This window comes from Corythoichthys intestinalis, chromosome 9 (assembly GCF_030265065.1).
Source record: "Corythoichthys intestinalis isolate RoL2023-P3 chromosome 9, ASM3026506v1, whole genome shotgun sequence".
NCBI classification, from domain to species: domain Eukaryota; kingdom Metazoa; phylum Chordata; class Actinopteri; order Syngnathiformes; family Syngnathidae; genus Corythoichthys; species Corythoichthys intestinalis.
In genome coordinates, this window is record NC_080403.1 from 235,974 (window position 1) to 254,996 (window position 19,023).

General features: G+C 40.0%; 2 protein-coding genes across 3 annotated transcripts in view; one reads left to right on the forward strand and one right to left on the reverse strand.

The window, feature by feature from the left end:
• The window catches only part of c9h1orf50 (chromosome 9 C1orf50 homolog), a 21,386-nt gene extending 16,857 nt beyond the window's left edge, over window positions 1–4,529 (forward strand). Inside the window, exon 6 of one of the 2 annotated variants that reach the window (XM_057845893.1) lies at window positions 176–4,529. In XM_057845893.1, the coding sequence (XP_057701876.1) occupies window positions 176–361 (186 nt within the window). In that variant the 3' untranslated portion in view covers window positions 362–4,529. The remainder of the gene's footprint in view (window positions 1–175) is intronic. The other variant, XM_057845892.1, reaches the window with a different exon arrangement.
• ap5b1 (adaptor related protein complex 5 subunit beta 1) lies at window positions 1,786–18,741 on the reverse strand. Its single transcript, XM_057845891.1, has 3 exons — window positions 18,359–18,741; window positions 9,972–10,760; window positions 1,786–8,630 (listed from the first exon to the last, which is right to left on the reverse strand). The coding sequence occupies exons 1-3, from the start codon at window positions 18,494–18,496 to the stop codon at window positions 6,765–6,767; spliced, it is 2,793 nt and encodes a 930-aa protein (XP_057701874.1). The 5' UTR covers window positions 18,497–18,741; the 3' UTR covers window positions 1,786–6,764.
• Window positions 18,742–19,023: the final 282 nt, after the last annotated feature.

Sequence of the window (19,023 nt, forward strand, 5' to 3'; positions counted from 1 at the left end):
CATAATGTGATTAATTCTATGCCTGTACATAGAATGAAAGTAAACGAAATCAAACGCAATTTTATTTAATTCCAACACACTAGTGTTCAACAGCACCACCAGTGAGAATAACTGTCTCAAGTGAGTCAAGTCACTCTGCGAATACTCATTAAATAAAATGTTTTCTACTCTACAGGAATGGGGCCCAAGTTGTCCTCACCTGTTTGTTGGCGCATTCAAACTCCAACACGACATGTCCTGGACTCCTGAAGAAGATGTGGAAAAAAGGGATGCAGACATAGCAATGATGGACAAGTTACTCACCCAGCAGACAACTTCACCATCTGGCATGGAACCCAATTTCAAGGGCCTTACTAATTAAAAAAAGTAAGAGCAGCTGAATAAACATGACCGTCAGCCAAGTATAAATGACTCAGTGACTTCATTGTTGTGCACGTCCAGATCAGAAATTTACAGGGTTTCTGCTGGTATCAGCAAATCTCATTTAATGCTTTTTCACACGTTTTTGCAATTTTATACGCAAAGAGCACCAATCTATGTCATTGCACAAGAATGCGCTGCACACACAGTGGTCGCCATGTTTCATTTTACATTGTTGACCAGTGTTGTCACTAACGCGTTACTAAGTAACGCTAAGCCTAACCCTACTGTAATCTGATTATTTCAGTAACGAGCAATCTAACGCGTTCATTTTTCCAAACCAGTAATCTCATTAGTTTCCTTAACCTGTGCGGTACTATTTTGTGATTGCCTCATAATGTATGTAGAATGAAGAATACTGTAGTCTCGTACGAAGACAATTTCGAATACAAATGTTGCTCTTAAATTTGGGAGTGACATCAAATGTCACGTTTTATCACGTATATTACCATGCTGTGTGAGCACTGTCTGCAGCGCCGGCCAACACAAAACATAGCCTAGCTACCTCATCAGGACTGTGGTGAAAGAAGCAGGAGAGATACCACAAACTGCTGCATTTGCTCACCGGAAACACAGCCATTGCTTCACATTTGTGTCCAGTATAGATGACAAAAATATGTCCGTGCGTTGCAAACTTAGGGCTGGCTCAAAAAGACTGTCAACCGCTAAAAACTCCATATCCATCAGCAAACTCCATACAGCAAACCATTCGTATTTTGCGGTCCCAAAAAACTAATGGTTGACATGGTTATCGCGATAAGGCACAACATAAAATGGTTATGAATGTTATTAAGATTAAAGGACGGGTGATGTTTCAAGTGTTTTTCTGGACTCAGATTTTTGTTTCATATTTGTTGGCCTAATATGGTCATGTAATAGTACAATATAACAGTCGCAGTTCATATAGATGAAGTTTTGCTGAGAAAATATACCATTATTAAAAAAAAAGACATTCTAAGCAATTACTCACAATGTTACTCATGACGAGTATTAAGTAAATTTTTTGATGACTGACTTGAATAACATTATTTGGAAGTAACGTTACTCTTGAGTAAAATCTTTTGCTATTCTATCCACCTACTAAATCAAACTGTGTCAAGTTTGTATTTTACCGTATACGTTTTGATGTCTGGAACGTTTAAGTTATTGCTTTTTCATGCCTTACAATGCCTGGGTTTTCTCAAAATATATGCTTTTTAATGCCCTGCAGAAACCCTTACTCCGTAACGTACAAACCACAAGTCTCAGTCCAAGTATTTAATAGTTTCGCAATAGTTTGTTCACAACATTTTGCATTGCAGTTTTCCTTTTCCTATAATTGTATTTATTTATTTAAAAAAAAAAAAAAAAAAAAAAAAAGCATGAGAGAACAAAATGCAAGAAATACACTGCAAATATTTTGGGAAACAAATAAGAAACTAAAGCATATTCTAGGGATGTCCTGATCCGATCACATGGTCGGAAATTTTTCAGAGGTTCGGAATCGGGTAAAAAGGATGGGGTTTTTAATTTTAAAAAATACATTTATGTTTTTCTGCTTCATGCTCGTACAGAGCCACAACCTCTCTCTCTCTCCCCCCTGCTAAGCAGTGTGGCCAAACTGTCCAACTTGCATTTGGTACTTAAAATTAACGATGATTGAAAGGTTTGTAGCTTTGATCTTGGTAGAGAAGCACAGTGGCGCTACGTTCAAAGGCACAAATGTATCAATCATTGTTAAACTTGCATAAGTCTGCTGTGGCAACTCATTGTGTTAGAGCATTTTTCTACATTATTCTTGTTTAATAATAGTTCACATTAGAGCAGGGCGGTAAACCGAAAATTTACCGCCACCGAAATTCTTCACAATGGCCGACGTAATTTTGACCATGTCGGTAAATTCGGTAATTTAATAAAACAAGAAAATAGTCTTTTTATCCCGCTTTGACGCGGTGTTGTTCGGCTATGTTCATTTCCCTTTAAGAAAGCAGACAGTGTGCTTACGTATGGAGTCACGTGGTTTTCAGGACGCCAGTCAAACAGAAGCCCGGTAGGCTAACGCTAGCGGCTAACGCTACAAGTAAATGGGATGGAGTCGGGCTTAAGTTAGCTTGGCGGGTTCCAGACGGGCTTTCACCCGCTGTCCTCCCTGGTTCTCACGATATCAGGAGAGGATGCTTTCAGTGCTTTCTTCTGGTAGCCAAGCCACAGGCTAACGCTAGCGGCTAACAACGGCTACAAATGAACGTGAAACAGTCGGACAGCGGCTCTAACCTTGTCGAAACGGCTGAAATTAATGAGTGGACTGGGCACGGACTTCATGTAGCAATCATCATGTCGCATTATTTGGCATCTCTGTGTTTCTCTGAAAGCTTTCATGATGGTAAAGCACTCAGCATAAAGTATAATCCAACAGTGAAGCCTATAACAGTTTAATGGCCACAGCTATTTTTCTGTATGTGTTTGCTTTATACTGCCATCATAAACCCTTAAATGTTTCATTGGCATCAGAGCAATACAGCTTTAATCTGGTTGTGTCTGTGTGGGGGGTGCATGTATTAAAAAATGTTTCGGGAAAAAAAAAAAAACTGAAACCTTGACGTAAACACTTGTTGAATAATTATGTCACAGCAGCCATTACCAATAAGTTGTCTGAAGTTTACTGTTAAAGCTGCAAGTCAATTGTGTTAGAATGACATTTGCACAGTTGTCATATTGATTTTTATAATATTGTACATTTTTCAAGTCATACAAGCTGTTATAAATGTTCACACTAGAATTCTTATTGTTTACAAGATTTTTTTAATACTTAATGTTTAGACTGCATGTGCAATTGTTAAATTGAAAGCTAATTAAATAAATTTAGGAGAAACTTAATTTGTATTCCATGCATTGATTCAAATTTTCAAATTATAGAACGGTCTGCTTGGGCGAATTTATCGTCATTTATCGTTATCGAGGTAAATCTGCTCAATTTATCGTGACATGTACTTAAGGCCAAATCGCCCAGCCCTAGTTCACATTATGAAGGCGTCACGGTGGGACAGTAACATGTTTGGAACATTTTTTCGGTATAGGCAAATTCTCAAAATCAGGTGACTCTGACCCAGGTGCAAATATATGCGAGCAGGACGTCTCTAGCATATGCTAAAAAAAAGCACATTTCAGGTAGTCCCCGGGTTGTGAACGAGTTTCGTTCCTACGCTGGCGACGTAACCCAAATTTCCTTGTTGTCGGAATAAACAGTTTAAGGACCCTTAGATCCCCCCCAAATCGCAAAATAACTATCCAAAAACATTAATTATACATCATTGTACTTTCCTCGCCAAAACGTTGGAGCCAAGTCCAAGCTGGACTGCGAGCTAAGCTCTGAAATTACAATGTCAGACATGGGTGTGTTTTGCTGACTTTATTTAGCTTCTCATGAAATCAACACTTGCAGAATAAAACTAAAATTAAAAATGATATTAAATCAGTTTCAACTTCAATAACAGCAATTGAAATTTGCGTGTATAACTGCAAACAATTAGCATGTATCAGTTAGCGTCCACATATCAAAAACAATCACATCAACACACCCAAGTATTTGACCACCATTGAAAACGCACAATAAACAGTACAAAAGGTGTTATACACAGGTGTTGCCTCTGTGGATGCTTCACAAGTAACAAATGTGCGTGCAGGCTTGCAGCTGTAATCTTTCCCCCACTCTCTCCCCCACTCAACTGTGTGACTTCTTTGTGTAAGCAAATGCGCTCTTCCTCGTTTGTGCGCGTGCGCTCTTCTCCGTGTTTGCACATACGTTGTTCTTCATGTGTACATGCATTCTTACTCGCGTGTGGAAGTACTACAACCCCGAGCAAAAAGTATGGAATCACCAGTACCGGACGAGCACTCACTCAGACATTTTATCAAGTAGAACAAACAGATAAAAAGCTTGAAAAAATAATTAGTTCAAAAGTGCAACTCTTTCGCATTCAGAAACACTAAAAGGAATAAAAAACATTGTGGTGGTCAGAAAATGTTACTTTTATAGCGCAAGTGCAGGGAAATATACATGGCAATCATTCCATTCTGAGGAAAAAATATGGAATTGTAACAAAGAAATAACAAAACACATCTCTAGTATTTAGTAGCACCACCTCAGCACCAAACCAAAGTTCCAGCATCATCACCTTGTCAAGTCAAAAATCTGCATTGGACAAGGTGTCCAGAGTCAAGAATCTGCATTGGACAAGGTGATGATGCTGGAACTTTGGTTTGGTTATGTTCCAGTGAGATTCACAAAGATGACTGCCTAAAGAAAACATAAAAATTCCCTCAGTCCTTGATGATATGGGGCTGCATGTCAGGCAAAGGTACTGGGGAGATGGCTGTGGTTAAATCTTCAATAAATGCACAAGTTGACATTGAAATTTTGGACAGCTTTCTTATCCCTTCAATTGAAAATATGTTTGTCATTTTCCAAGATGACAATGCATCATGCCACAGAGCCAAAACTGTTAAAGCATTCCTTGGAGAAAGACTCATCCAGTCAGTTGCCACGTTTACATGGAGCCAAATATTCCAATTACAATCGGAATATTTGTTCAAACCGAATAAATGTGTTCCATATAAACACCTCATTCGGAATGAACAGGCCCAAACCGAATGGAATTTCATTCCGATTCACAGGGGTGGAATATTCATTTTCCCAAACCGATTAGAAGTAAAATTATATCATGTAAACAGGGAAGCGGAATGGTGTCTGGTTGCGTTCTTTCTGCGCATGCTCCGTACTGACGTGGTGACGTCACTTGCAACATGGCTTCCAAGCACACGCACAGCGCACCCACACAACTTTTTAAATGAACGGCGTATCATTCTGAAGTTTTGTTTCCACTCGAAAAGTTAAAACAGCAGCTGATCTGACGATCAATCTCCATGTTTTGCAACGTGACGCTTTGTTTTGATTAATCTGCGCATGTCAGACGGCAGTTGTCAAACGTCCTTTCGGAATAAAGGCAGTCACATGTAAACGCTGGATCGGAATAGATGAAGTGACATGTAAACAGCTGATGTGAAATTTCCATTCGGAATGATTTGAATCGGTATGAATAAAAGGCAGCATGTAAACGTGGCTAATGTCATGGCCTGCAAATAGCCCAGATCTCAATCCTATTGAAAACCTGTGGTGGACATTGATTTAAAAAATGGTCTACAGCAGGGGTGCTCAAGTCCAGTCCTCGAGAGCCCCTATCCAGCTTGTTTTCCATTTCTCCGTCCTCCAACACACCTGACTCAAATAATCAGGATCAATATCAGGCTCCTGCAGAACTTGCTGATGAGCTGATCATTTGATTTAGGTGTGTTCAAGGAGGGAGACATGGAAAACAAGCTGGATAGGGGCTCTCGAGGACCGGATTTGGCCACCCCTGGTCTACAGCAAGGGTCCGATCTGCAAGTATGATCTGGCAACTGCAATCAAAGAGAGTTGGCACTAAATTGATGAAGAATACTCATCGAGTCCATGCCTCAGAGACTGCAAGCTGTCATAAAAGCCGTAGGTGGTGCTACTAAATACTAGAGATGTGTTTTGATTGTTATTCGTTTCTCATGATTCCCTATTTTTTCCTCAGAATGGAGTGATTCCATATATATTTGCATTCGCTCTATATAACTAACATTTACTGACCACCACAATGTTATTTATTTTAGTGTTTCTGAATGCTAAAGAGTTGCACTTTTGAAGTAATTCATTATTTTTTCAAGCTTTTTATCCGAGTTTGTTAGACATTTTATCATGTAGGAGTGAGTGCTCGTCCGAGACTGGTCATTCCATGCTTTTGCTAGGGGTTGTACCTGCTCTACGCTTTCTGAGCCAAAATAAAAGCATGCATCACAAAGCAAGTCAAAAGCAATTAATTTATAAAACAACTGAAGGCGTACGAGACTCCAAAGTCGTAAAGTCAAAATCAATGAAGTCGGTTACGTTGTAACGTAGGGGCTACCTCACAGGTGTCAAATTGATTCCAGAAAGGGCCAAGTGGGTGCAGGTTTGCTTTCCAACCAATGAAGAGGATACCTTTATACCAATAAGATCTTTTACATATGTAATCAGTTAATCATTGTCAGGGGCTGCTTGTTTCAGCAGAAAGTTCATTGGTTAAACTCTATGCGCAGTATCGGTTGGAACAAAATCCAGCACCCACTTGGCCCTTTCTGGAATCTGTTTGACACCTGTGGGCTACCTGTACATCTGAAGACGATCCCATCAACGAACTGTATTTCCTGGCCGTATTTTCAATTGCACAGAGAGCAATACAATCATAGCAGCGTTCTTAAATATGTCATGAATTACCGGTAACCTTTTCTGGCAAATTGGTTTATAGGTTACTGAGAAAATAAGCAAAGTGAGGCAATAGCCGCCAATTATCTGTTGCGATATTGAAATGGACAGCATCATCTTCCGAAATGACTTTTAGCAGTATGTGGAATTGAGGGGGGATGAAAAAAATCAACTTTAATTCAGTATCATTGGCAGAACCTGATACGAGGAAGGGGCGCAAATGTTTTTCTACCATAGACCACAGTTCTCCTGTTTGCAGCTGGCAACAAAACAGGGTGGTGGCATTATCTGCTTGTTCCTCAATCATTTCATCCCAGAGGCCCTCAAAAACATTCAGTTTTGCATCTGCTCCCCGAGTGGTGGGTACAACCAATGGCTGAAAGGTTTGCCTGAAAAACACATGGATATCTGGCTGTACAGTGTACCAAACAAGGCCGTTCAAGGTGCTGAAAATAGCACTGCAACTGAGGGTGGTAGGGAACGGCAACCTAGGCTTCAATCTAAGTTGAACCACAGGAGACTCTCTCTCTCTGAAAAGACAGGGGACATTGATGTCGCAGAGTTCTTCATAGTTGTTGTCCCTTGAACTGAAGTGTAGGTGTATGCTGAAGACTTCATCGAAGCAAGGTAGGTTATACATGTTATGATTTACCTGGTAGTGCAATTTAATCTGCGAGCCAAAAGAAGGATCTTTGAATTGAGCCCTGTATGCTTCCAGTTCTGGGCAGTCCTGTGCCTCACTTTCCAGACTAGTTTTGTTTATCCTCTCTGACTCTGTATTTTTCAACTCAATCAGTTTCAGTACTGGTTTTTCTGTCTGGTGAATAGTCAGCACGCTTGTTAGTCTCTCGGTGTCTGCCATGATGCCAGATAGTGAGTGTTTGACATTTTGTCCTTCCTCTCTCAAATCCTGTGTTAAAATTCTAGTCATTTTTTCCCTTGAGAGAGAGGTCAGGAGACTATAGTATAGTCGGGCGTGATCTTGAATGTCTGCGTCGCCGTAGCAAAAGATGAGATGTTGCAGGATATTTGCCAAAGGTGTAAACAACGTAGGCAGATTGGGATGCGTCATCAAGCGCCGGCAAAGTCCCAACACAATGTTTCCCAGACGCCAGTCGCTACTCAGAGAAAGTGAAGGTGTGACGACTATGTTGGAAAGCAGTCGAAGCGTGCTCATCTGAGGGATATCCTCTTCTTTTGCCACTCGAGCCAGCACCTTGAGGTGCCACCTGAGGTCTGATAAGGTCAGCTGCGTAGGGGGCACCGCAGTGATAATGTCCTGCAGGGCCCTGCAGAGTCTTGTTGCCCAATTACATTCAGGGAACATGTCAGAAGCCTGGTCAACCAAGTTGAGGATTTGTGGCGCCAGGTGAGTTTGATGGCGATAAAGCGTGCACAGTTGATCTGCTATGCTGTCAGAGTATACCTCCACGTGGCAAAAATATACAAGAAAAAGGAAAACTGCTCTAAAAAATGTGACGACGAGCTCTCGGCTGTGTGCTTTCGCCACAACGTTGAGTAGCAAGCTGAGGTGTTCGTAGAGAAATGGGATACCTTTGCCTTCTTCTCCATCTTTTTCACCCTCTTCCTGGTGGATCAGCAACAGCAGATTGAAGCGGGCCAGCAAAGTAGCATAATCATTGAGAACAGTGGGTACAAGAGTACACACTAATTGAGGCGTTAGTAACAGTGGGGAAGATTCGTGACCATTTCCGCAATTGATTGGCCTGTTCTCAGGAAAATGCAAAATATAATCAGTGAAGAAAAGCTTCTCCGATGTAGTCAAAAGTGGATGCTGTGCAAGAACAACCAATCGTCTCAGCATGAAAGCTTCATCATCCGTGGTGAACAGGCTGTCCGTATAGGCAAACTTCATCTGCAAAGTGCTATGAAGAAGGCAAACCTGGAAAACATTACCAGTATGGGTCAACATTAGGATGAAGATACGGTAAGTAGTCAATTATGACACTCGCAACGTTATTTTAAAATTGACGGTAAACCGGCCCTGCAATTGGCTGGCAAGCGACTGGCTGGCAACAGATTCGGGGTTTACCCCGCTACCTCCATAAAGTTGGGCCCCTATCAGAGGCAAATTTATTGAAGTATAATATCATTCATTTGTGCTTGTTTGTGTTGAAAAATCTTCATTTTGCTGCTATCTTTTTTTGAGATATTAACAATTTTTTTATAGGTGTATCTGAAGTCAACCAGCCCCCCCATTTTGATGATCAATCGTTTGTGCTGCTATCGTTTTAGAGATATTTATTTCAAGTGATGTCGTCATGCAGACAAACTGGGCCCCAAATGGTGTCATTTGTTTGTGCTGTAATATGTTTGTTTGTGCTGCTATCGTTTCATAGGTATTGAGATATTCATTTCAAGTGATGACGTCATTGGACCAACTTTGTCGCGGCTGACGAAGCGTACCAACTCTCTCGATAACAGAGGGGTGTCCCAACAACTAGCGCAAACGTAGCAAAAACTTCGGTTCCATTTTGCAGTAAATAGGCGGCTTGAGATATTAATTTATGGTGATGACGTGACTTGCAGCCCATCTGTCGATTAGTTTGAATAATCAAGTAATCGGATTACAAACATTTAATACGTTGCAGAATAAATTTTAGAGGATGTAAAACAAAGGCTTGCTAAGATTGCGCCTTCAAAAGAGCACTCAAACTATGCAGAATTGTACTTTTATTTCACAAGAGCAATAAATGCATTTAAAAATAAAATACCCGAGCATAGCCTCAAGCTGTATAAAAATGAAAGAATAATTGGCTAACTTGCATGGCAAAAGTCAGCTAGCTTAAATGCTATAAATTGCCAACTTTTTTTTAACAGATCTCTTAACAAATCTTTCAAACATATATTCCTACAAAAAAGACTGATAAAAAAAAACTCCAAACTAAATTATAAATGCATAAACAATCATGTTAGCTCAAACAAAAACTTACAACCTTATGTTGGTCTTAACAGGGAGCAGCTGGGTCCAGCCATATTCACTGTTGCCACTATAGGGCATTGTATCCACCCAAATCAATGAAACTACAAACCAATACAATGATAATAATAAAACGAATCCTCGAAGCAGCAAAATTTGATTCGAAGCCATTTTTTCCTAATCGAATCACTCGAGTTAATTGTTGCAGCACTAATAGAAATACAGGGGGAAAAATGCCGAATAAAGATCGATTACTGGAAACCAACTAAGGCAAAAAAATGACGTTATTGGTTGAAAACAAACCTCTCCGGTTCCAAGCATTCGCAGAAGCTGAGCTCTAAATATGGATGGGGGAACAGCAGGCACCATGGCAACCACCTCCATCAGCCGGTGTAGAACTGCCGCTTGACACAATGGCGTGAGAAGAAAAGAATTCTCCAGGGTTGTGGACAGGACGGAACGCAAATCCTTGCAGTCTCGTCCAGTCTGAAGAATTGGCACCGGATCCACGTGAGCCATTATAAGGGAGGATAAAATGGCCGAGTCTTTATCTATTTGAGCCAATCCCTGGTCTGCTTCCCAGTTGACGAATGGATTTTCCCCTAACAGAATTTTTAGATGATCATCACCCGATCCAGGATCCAAGGCAAGTTGATAAACACAGTTTTTCAACACTAAAGTATGGAGTCTTGCATAAGGCTGGTGAAGTCTCGAGGTTTCTTTGGTCCAAAGCCCACCTAGGAACTCAAGCATATGAGAAAGAAGGTTGGGGCAGCATGTCTCCAACTCCTGTAGACATTCACATGCTGTAGCTCTTAGGAGGAAACTATTGTCATTATGTAAGTCAGAGGTATCCTGCACTATCTGAATGAGCAGATCCAGGAAGTCCACACACACGTGTATTTTGCGGCTCACGCAACAGGTACAGATGAGGACGGAGGTCAAGGTGATGAGGAGGCTACTGCGAAATTGAACAGATGTATCTGAACTGTGGGCAAAAACTGAAAGGAGCTCCAGGGCTGTGTCCTCACCAACTGATTTAGTGGGACACAGGAGAGTTGGTTGTTCACATAGTGGGGACAGCAGATAGACCTAAGGTGGATGATGAATAACAGTTAGTTGTAATTACGACACACCCCAACAGACTCTTTACATTTCCATGTATCAGACACAACCGCACAAAATGTAAACTGTGCCATTTTCTGTTATTTATTCTGGTAAAATAACTTATCCAGTGTATTAAAAAGGACAGCATTATGCAGAGGTATACTTATAATAATATTTATATACAAATGATACTGTCTTTAGGGATATAGTCATTAAAACCTGAAATAGTTCTTTATTAGATAAAAGATGGTTATGTCTATTATGTGGCTCAGGGCACGATTTGTTACCAAAACAGTATTTTGTATGTTTTTTTAAACTGATTTTGGAGTCAGAAATGCATCCATGTCAAGCTTTGATGTTTCCACCTCAATTTCATTAAAAATTATATACTGTATATTTAAGATATACAATTAAGCAAATTATGGAAAGGTATAATTATTTCTTACTTTGTTTAAAAAACATTTAAGGAGAATCAAATTTCCAAGTATACAGCTTTGGTCATGTATCCAAAAGCGTAATTAAGTCAAAAATACTTTTATTCTACTTTGGATACAAATTTGCACATGCGTTTTTTTTTTTTTAGGTAAAGAGCAATTACAAATATACCTGAGGAAAAAAAGCCATTTAAACCAATATCGAACCATTTTCAGTCAATCAATGTCTTTATTTTCGATGTACATTGTTGAAAACAGCCAACAATTGCATCTCAGATGTGACTAGAAAAAAAAATTCACTGCTTTCACTCAAAAAACTTTTAGATCTTATTAAAAAAAAAACATTTCTTACCTAAAAATGTAATTACGCTTGATAACACCAGTGTTGTTAATAACGGCGTTACAATATAACAGCGTTACTAACGTCGTTATTTTTTTCAGTAGTGAGTAATCTAATTAATTACTTTTCTCATCTTGGCAACGCCGTTACTGTTACTGAGGTGGGAAAGGCGTGCGTTACTAATTACTATGCGTATGTTGGTTGAATGAAAAAAGTCTGAGAGAGATGGACTCACGGAGACGAGAGAGCAGAGCAGGAGTGGGGAAGACGCCGTTGCAAACGCGATGCTAGGTGGCTCCAATAATACCTGACTGTAGCCTACAAACTATGCCCACATGATACGGTAGATATCGCATATTATAGAACTAGATGCAAATGATAGACACGGCTGCATTGGCAACATGTTTTAAGGACTACATGCGTTAGTAAACAGCCGCCATCTTAAAGCAGTAGACCTCTCAGGAAGGCTCTGTTGTAGAGATCCTTCCTAGCGAACCTACATTTTTAAAAAATGGTCCTAAATCGGCAAAATCTTGACTTAAATCTATCTTTAAATGATTAAACAGTTTGAAAACTTACACATGTTCAAAGTAGACACAAGGGAATTAATGCAATAGCGGGAGCAATTTTAACAATTATAATGGTTGATTCACAACTTTAAATGACTTCCACACATAGCAAAGGTTACTATCTAGTTATCGCAATACCCTTGTGTCTAGTTAAGTGGAGGGTAAAGGGTTGTTTTTTTTTTGGGGGGGGGGGGGGTGGGGGGGGCATGAAAATGATCACTAGTTACTTTGCCAAGTAACTAATTACTCTTAAATTCAGGTAACTGAGTTACTAAATTACTTTTTGGGAGAAGTAATTTGTAACTGTAATTAATTAAGTAAAATTAACAACACTGGATAACACACATCACTTGAAACACGTGGGAAAAACACATAGCTTTCAATTGAATTTCCATTTGTGACAAGCTATTTTTAAGTTCTAGTTAAGTTTTAAGTTAGTCTTAACTGTAAGTACTGATAGGATTTTGAGTTTTTGCAGTGTTCAAAATAAATGTATGATACCTGCTGTATTGGAGCACATTAGGGACCAGTGCTACTTGGTGTTTTATTCAGCAATGACTACTGAGCTAAAACTGACAGTTAGCTTTAATATGTTTTAATTTTACACCCTCATCACTCTACAGCGCTGTTTTTTTACAGATTAAATAAAGCCTGTATGTAAGACACATTAGCCACGCATCGACAGTGGTCATAATCAATAGAAACCTAGCCCTCCGAAGGGCTAACGGTGCGTGAGCGAGTGACAGTAACGTTATATTTATTAGCGCTGAGAACTCTACTGCTTAAAGATGGCGGCTGTTTACTAACGCTGCCCAGACGCGGCCGAGTCTATCATTTCGCATCTAGTCCGAAATGGATGCGATATCTATGAGACGCATCGGACACTACCTGCTACCACACTAGCATCGTGTGAGCATCTTAGCAACGTCAGCGTAGTTTGTAGCGGCTGTCGGCTGCAGTGAGTTTTTTTTTTTTTTTTAAATTGCTTCCTCCTCTACGCACGTGACGTCAGCGCGTTGTCCCGCATTAAAAGTAGTCCGGGCAAAACGTGATGCTTAGAGCTTGCAAAATTAAATGATTCCTCGAGGTGATTAAAATTACTCGGAACAGATTTTAAACTCGAGTTACTCGAGTATTTGTTTCAGCTCTAAACTGTATACATACACACATACATTTCCATGGGTCTGTATTATATTATTATCTTGTTCGTTTGTGTGTGTTTTTATTGTTGGGTTTTTTTTTTTTAGGAAGAATAAAGCCTGTTGAGTAACCTGTAACCTTTTGAGTAAAAAAAAAAAAATGTATATAGTATATACTAAATGGCAATATATATATATGTATATATATATGTATGTTATATATATACATATTAAAGCTGAAACGAATACTCGAGCAACTCGAGTTTAAAAACTGATCCGAGTAATTTTATTCACCTCGAAGAATCGTTTAATTTTGCCAGCTCTAAGCATCACGTTTTGCCCGGACTACTTTTAATGGGGTACAACGCATTGACGTCACGTGCGTAGAGGAAGAAGCACAAATTGAAATTAAATTGAAACATGTGGGAAAAACACGTAGCTTTCAAGTGATGTGTGTTATCAAGCGTAATTACATTTTTAGGTAAGAAATGGTTTTTTTTTTATAAGATCTAGAAGTTTTTTTGAGTGAAAGCAGTTAATTTTTTATTCTAGTCACATCTTAGATGCAATTGTTGGCGGTTTTCAACAATGTAGATCGAAAATAAAGACATTGATCGACTGAAAATGGTTCCACTTTGGATTAAATGTCTTTTTTTCTCATGTATATTTATAATTGCTCTATACCTAAAAAAAATAAATAAATAAAAATGTTTTATGTGATCGATAGAATTTTCAGTCGATTACTCGATTACTAAAATATTCGATAGCTGCAGCCCTAAATATATATACATATATATATATTATTTTTTTTTTTTTTTAATAAAACTGAATTTTTCTATCCAGACGGAGGAGGCACACTTAAAAGGGATCCTCTATTTTTAAGACAAGTTAATTCTTAAAAGATAAATGTTAGTATGAGTTATAATTTGATATTAAAACCCCTCTTAATGTTTGTTAAGACAAAAAGTTTGTAAAATTATTTTAAGTGATAGGTCGCCATTCTTGTTACGTCGCAGTGCGTCACCGGGCCCGTTGCCGAAATTCCAGCTTGACACTCATTAGCTTTCCCAACATGTCGTCGGTTCTACCCTTCCTATTTGAACCAGATCTGAAAAGTGAGGAGCAGGACAGCACTGTGGGTCGTTCACAAGACGAGCTTCAGGGAAAAATGCGTGCAGCACATACCTGATAAGACAAAAGTTGGGCAAAAGTCTCAATGACAACAGAGCGAGAGAGCTTATGCTGTTGGGAACTCCGGTTTTATTAGCAGATATTCAAGGTAAGCATATTGCGTTTTCAAACTTATCCCAATATAATTTTGTAGATTGTTAGCATCCAGAGCTGTCGTGTGCTTTACATACAGTACAGTCCAAAGAGCACACCTTGTGTAATTAATGTCGTGTACATTGTAATGTGTGGTAGGTAGGATACGTGTATAAAAGTAACATAAAGGGGAGAAGCTTCCATCTATGCAAATTTTATTCACAAAAAATAATATTTCCACCTTGGCCATTCTTCACTCGATGGCTCAGCAGTACGCAAACACGCGTTCCCTGACGAACTCCAACATTGTTGTAAGGTCCGCGTCAGAGTCACTGTCGTCACTGTAGCGTGCCATAGTGGTTTGATTATTTGGTATGATTTGGGGAAAACTCCCACGAAGAATAGTCAAAAAAAAAAAAGATAGCAATAGTAATCCAAATCCGCGGTTTTTTACTCACTCGATGTTCCAGGAATTAAACCGATCCCATGGCAATATTGCAGCCGCGATCAGGCCGTCGATTCTACAAAATAGACTGATCTGAAAAGCCGCTGCGGGACCGACGAATAAAAAAAATAAATCCGAAAACAATATTGCAGACGCAGTGGGACCGTCGGATCCACAAATTAGACGAATCCCTTACTTGACTGAGGATCCAGGGCGCCAGTTGTAACGCGTGGTGGGTAGGATATGTGCATTAGCGGTGCAACGGTTTGCGGTTCAATACGCCTTTATGAACCGCGCCTTTTCGGTTTTGCAATTAATGTATTCCAACCGCTTGTGGAATGAATTGATCGAGCTCTGTGTGCCTGTGTGTGACGTGAAGCACCGCTGTGGAGAAATTCCCGCCCCGCAAGTAAATGTCGGATCACTGTCAAGCACCTGTGTAATAGAAGCCGAGTAACGCCCTCTCTCGCTTACGAGCGAAGTGAAAGTGAAACAAGAAAGAAAACAAATAGCGAGAGCGGAGAGACCGAATTTTGAGGAAGCACCGGCTTCTTTCAAATCTGTGGTGTGGCAACATTCTGGTTTCCCCGTGGACTACAACGCGGATGGAGAGAAAATATTGGAAGAAAAAAAATTGCAAGCATTGCTCAGTGCTTGTTCCCCATGCTAATGGCAACACTTTTATAACATGACTCAGGCTTGCCTGGTACACCAGACTCACCGCTGTTCCAGCTATTGAGTCTGGCCACCATTCAGCGGATACAATTTCCAGGGCGGAGCAAGCCACAGCAAACAGACAGCGGAGTGGACCAATCAGCGACGGGCAGACATGACGTTGGTAAAACGACGAGGGCAGGACGAGGGACTTGCGCGCGGAAGTAAACATACGAGGAGAGCGGAGTTTATTCAACATGGCTAGCGCGAGACAGACTGTTGTCAATGACTCGTGTCGATGTGTTTTGGGTAATTTAAAACTGATTTTACCGTGGATTGGAACATATTCTCGGCTCTCCTGTTCACCATCTATGTTGTTGTGGAGACGACTTTCGACGCGCAAGAGTGACGTTGCTCGTTACGAACACGTCACGCAAATAAACGAATCTGATTTGTCGATTGATTTTGTACCTGCTCGAGAGGCCGTTAATGAGCTGGGTCCCAGACTTTTCTCTCAGTGTTTGAAAAATACAGGGAGAACAGTCTGGCCGTGCCAGGCAAGACTCCGGCACCTCAGCCGGCATCACCCACACATATCACTTTCTCAGGGTAGGAAAACCCTGAAGATGACACCAGTGAAAACACACGGCGGGCTTCGTTAATTTATTTGCAACGCTTGACCCGCGTTACATTGTTCCCTCGCGGACATATTTCTCCAACAACGTAATCCCCGACATTTATGAAATGGCACGCAAAGCCATTGAAGATGATTTCGCTAAAGCACATAGTTTCGCCCTGACCACTGATAGTTGGACGTCCTGTGCTACAGAGTGCTACTACCCAACTGTGACAGTCAACTATAATTCATACCTGTCAAATTGTACGGTCTCGTCGTAATTTGTACAAGTGAGCACTCATTTTTAAATGTGTACGCCGTACATTACGTTCAAAATCTGCACGTTTTTCGTGGTTTTTTTTGTTGTTGTTGTTTTCATCCGTTCGGATTTGGTCAGCGTTTCTGCAACGAGACAATGCGTTGGTTGAATGATGCGAGAAAAGTCAGAGACTTGGAGAGGGAAGAGTGTTGAGACGCTGTAGCAAACGCGATGCTAGGCTTGGTGGCTCCAATATTACCTGACTTAGCCGACAACATACAATCTACGCCTAGATATCTCATGCATATAGAACTACATGCGAAATGACAGACTCGGTAGCGTTAGTAAACAGCCGCCATTTTAGAGCAGTAAACTTCTCAGAAAGGCTCTGTTGTTGTAAACCTTACGAGCGAACCTAGCAACTTTTTATCTAAAATACTCCTAAATCGGCAAAATCTTGACTTGAGTCTATCTTTAAAGGATGAAACAGTTTTAAAATTTTCACATGTCGAAAGTAGACAGAAGGGAACTAATGCAAAAATGGGAGCAATTTTATCAACTTTAACGGTTGATTCACAACATTAAATGACCTCCAAACATAGCAAAGGTTACTATGTTTTTTTTTTTTGAAGGTATCACCAGTTACTTTGCCAAGTAACTTTTTTACTACTGTGTGTATTTCGGTAGTCAGTCACTACACTATAGCCAAAGAGCTAAGAGGCATTTTTACAGTCGAAAATGTTTACATTTTAAGTGTTTATTTCATTTTTGAAAAGCAAAATAAAGGCAGTTAAAAAAAATAATAAATTTAAAAAAAAAAAAAGCAAAACGCAAACCGAAACCGTGATCCCCAACCGAGGTTCAAACCGAACCGTGGGCTAACTGAACCGTTGCACCCCTAACGTGCACACAGGGACCAAAAAGGGGGAGAAGCTTCCACTTATGCACATTTATTCACTAAAAATAATAATTCCACCTTGACCACTCACTTCACTCCCCTTGTTTCCATTTGACTGGAAATTGCACCCAAAAGCAGCACATCGTGGCATTTTACTTTGCGAGTTTAGGCAGCAATAAGCAATTGTTGAACACGCTACACATTTGGAAAGATCCCAATGACGTCATCACTGCGAGCCCGCAAACCATGGCGCCAACTAACGGTCAAAATATGTCGTAAATATTATAAAATATTGCCATTGATTTAACATTTTATGCGTTTCTAACAACATATTTTAGTACAAGATAACAATTGTGGTTTATTAGCGCCTACATGTATTTAAGGTAGAGGATCACTTTAAATATTTTAAGATGATATAGGCACCACTGAGTGAACATGAGTAAAATTCAAGTATCTCGACGACGGGCCGACTGTCCTCTTTTTTTGGAAATCAAAATATGGTCACCCTAGTTGAAACCAAATGAATAATTATTGGGTCAATCACAGTTTCGTAATCGGAGTAATTTGAAAGCTTGCATAGTGTAGAATATGATAAGTGAGAGACCCATTGCCATTTTTGTTCTGTGCCAAATTAGCCTATCAATATTCTAGATTTGGTCCTAAGTGACTGTCATCTAGACACTTGAAGTGACAACGTTGGGTGCTTTGAATCAAATTTTTTATGTTATGCCGAAAAATAATGAATCGACTAATTTTAAATATGACAGTGTGAAAAAGGCAGTACAGACAGCAGGTGGGGCCAACCTGCTGTCCAGAGCGTCGTGATTGATCATGGGAAACAAGCTTGACGCAGTAGCCGTCATAAAGAGGGCCTGCGGCTTTACAATAACGTTGGTGTTAAAGTAACATGGGCGCCAAAAACACTGGAAACTTCATTTGAACAATGTCTCGTGATTGTTATCATACCTTAGTTGTGTCGGTAACTCTGTCATCTCGTAACTCACGGAGCAACTCGGCAAGGAAAGTCTCAGCCGAGTTGGAAGAAATGAAACGGGAGGGATTGCGAGAGAAGTCCGAAATTTTCGCCCTCCAGCTAACCTCCATCTTCGTGTGAAAATCCGAAACTCCAAGTAACTTGTTCAATTCTCTTCTTATTGTTGTTCGTATTACTGCATTTTAGAGATGACGATTTTCTCAGTTTCTTCTTCTTCTTCGCCTGCATTTTCTTCATTTGGTACCTTTACTGTCGGTTGGCATACAATTTAGTTGTGCATTACCGCCACCAACTGGTATGGTGTGCTGATCTAAAACGCAATCCCAAAGTGCTTCCCAAGTGAAACTGTACTAGTCAACTGAAATAAAATATAATAATAATATAAACAGGGGTGAAAGTGGGTAGAATTTCTTGCTGGACCTCCCCGATAAAGGTCGCTTTAAAAGTTTTCTTTGCTGGTGGCGGTGGTGTCAAACCTCCTAAAACCACCAAAACGCACAGGAAACTGCTTTTGGTACACAATAAAACATAATTGGTTTTACACTATGGAACCCCATAGGGGTCTAAATGAAATAGATAAAAAATGTAGTGAAATAAATACAATTTGATAAATAGGAAATGGTGTAAAATGTCCCGT

Excerpts from the sequence above, each read along its gene's own strand:
- ap5b1 (XM_057845891.1), bottom strand. The coding sequence starts at position 18,496 with ATGGAGGTTAGCTGGAGGGCGAAAATTTCGGACTTCTCTCGCAATCCC. Across the intron at positions 10,761-18,358 it reads GAGTTACCGACACAACTAAG|GTCTATCTGCTGTCCCCACT; the intron begins GTATGATAACAA and ends CATCCACCTTAG. Across the intron at positions 8,631-9,971 it reads GAATGCTTGGAACCGGAGAG|GTTTGCCTTCTTCATAGCAC; the intron begins GTTTGTTTTCAA and ends AATGTTTTCCAG.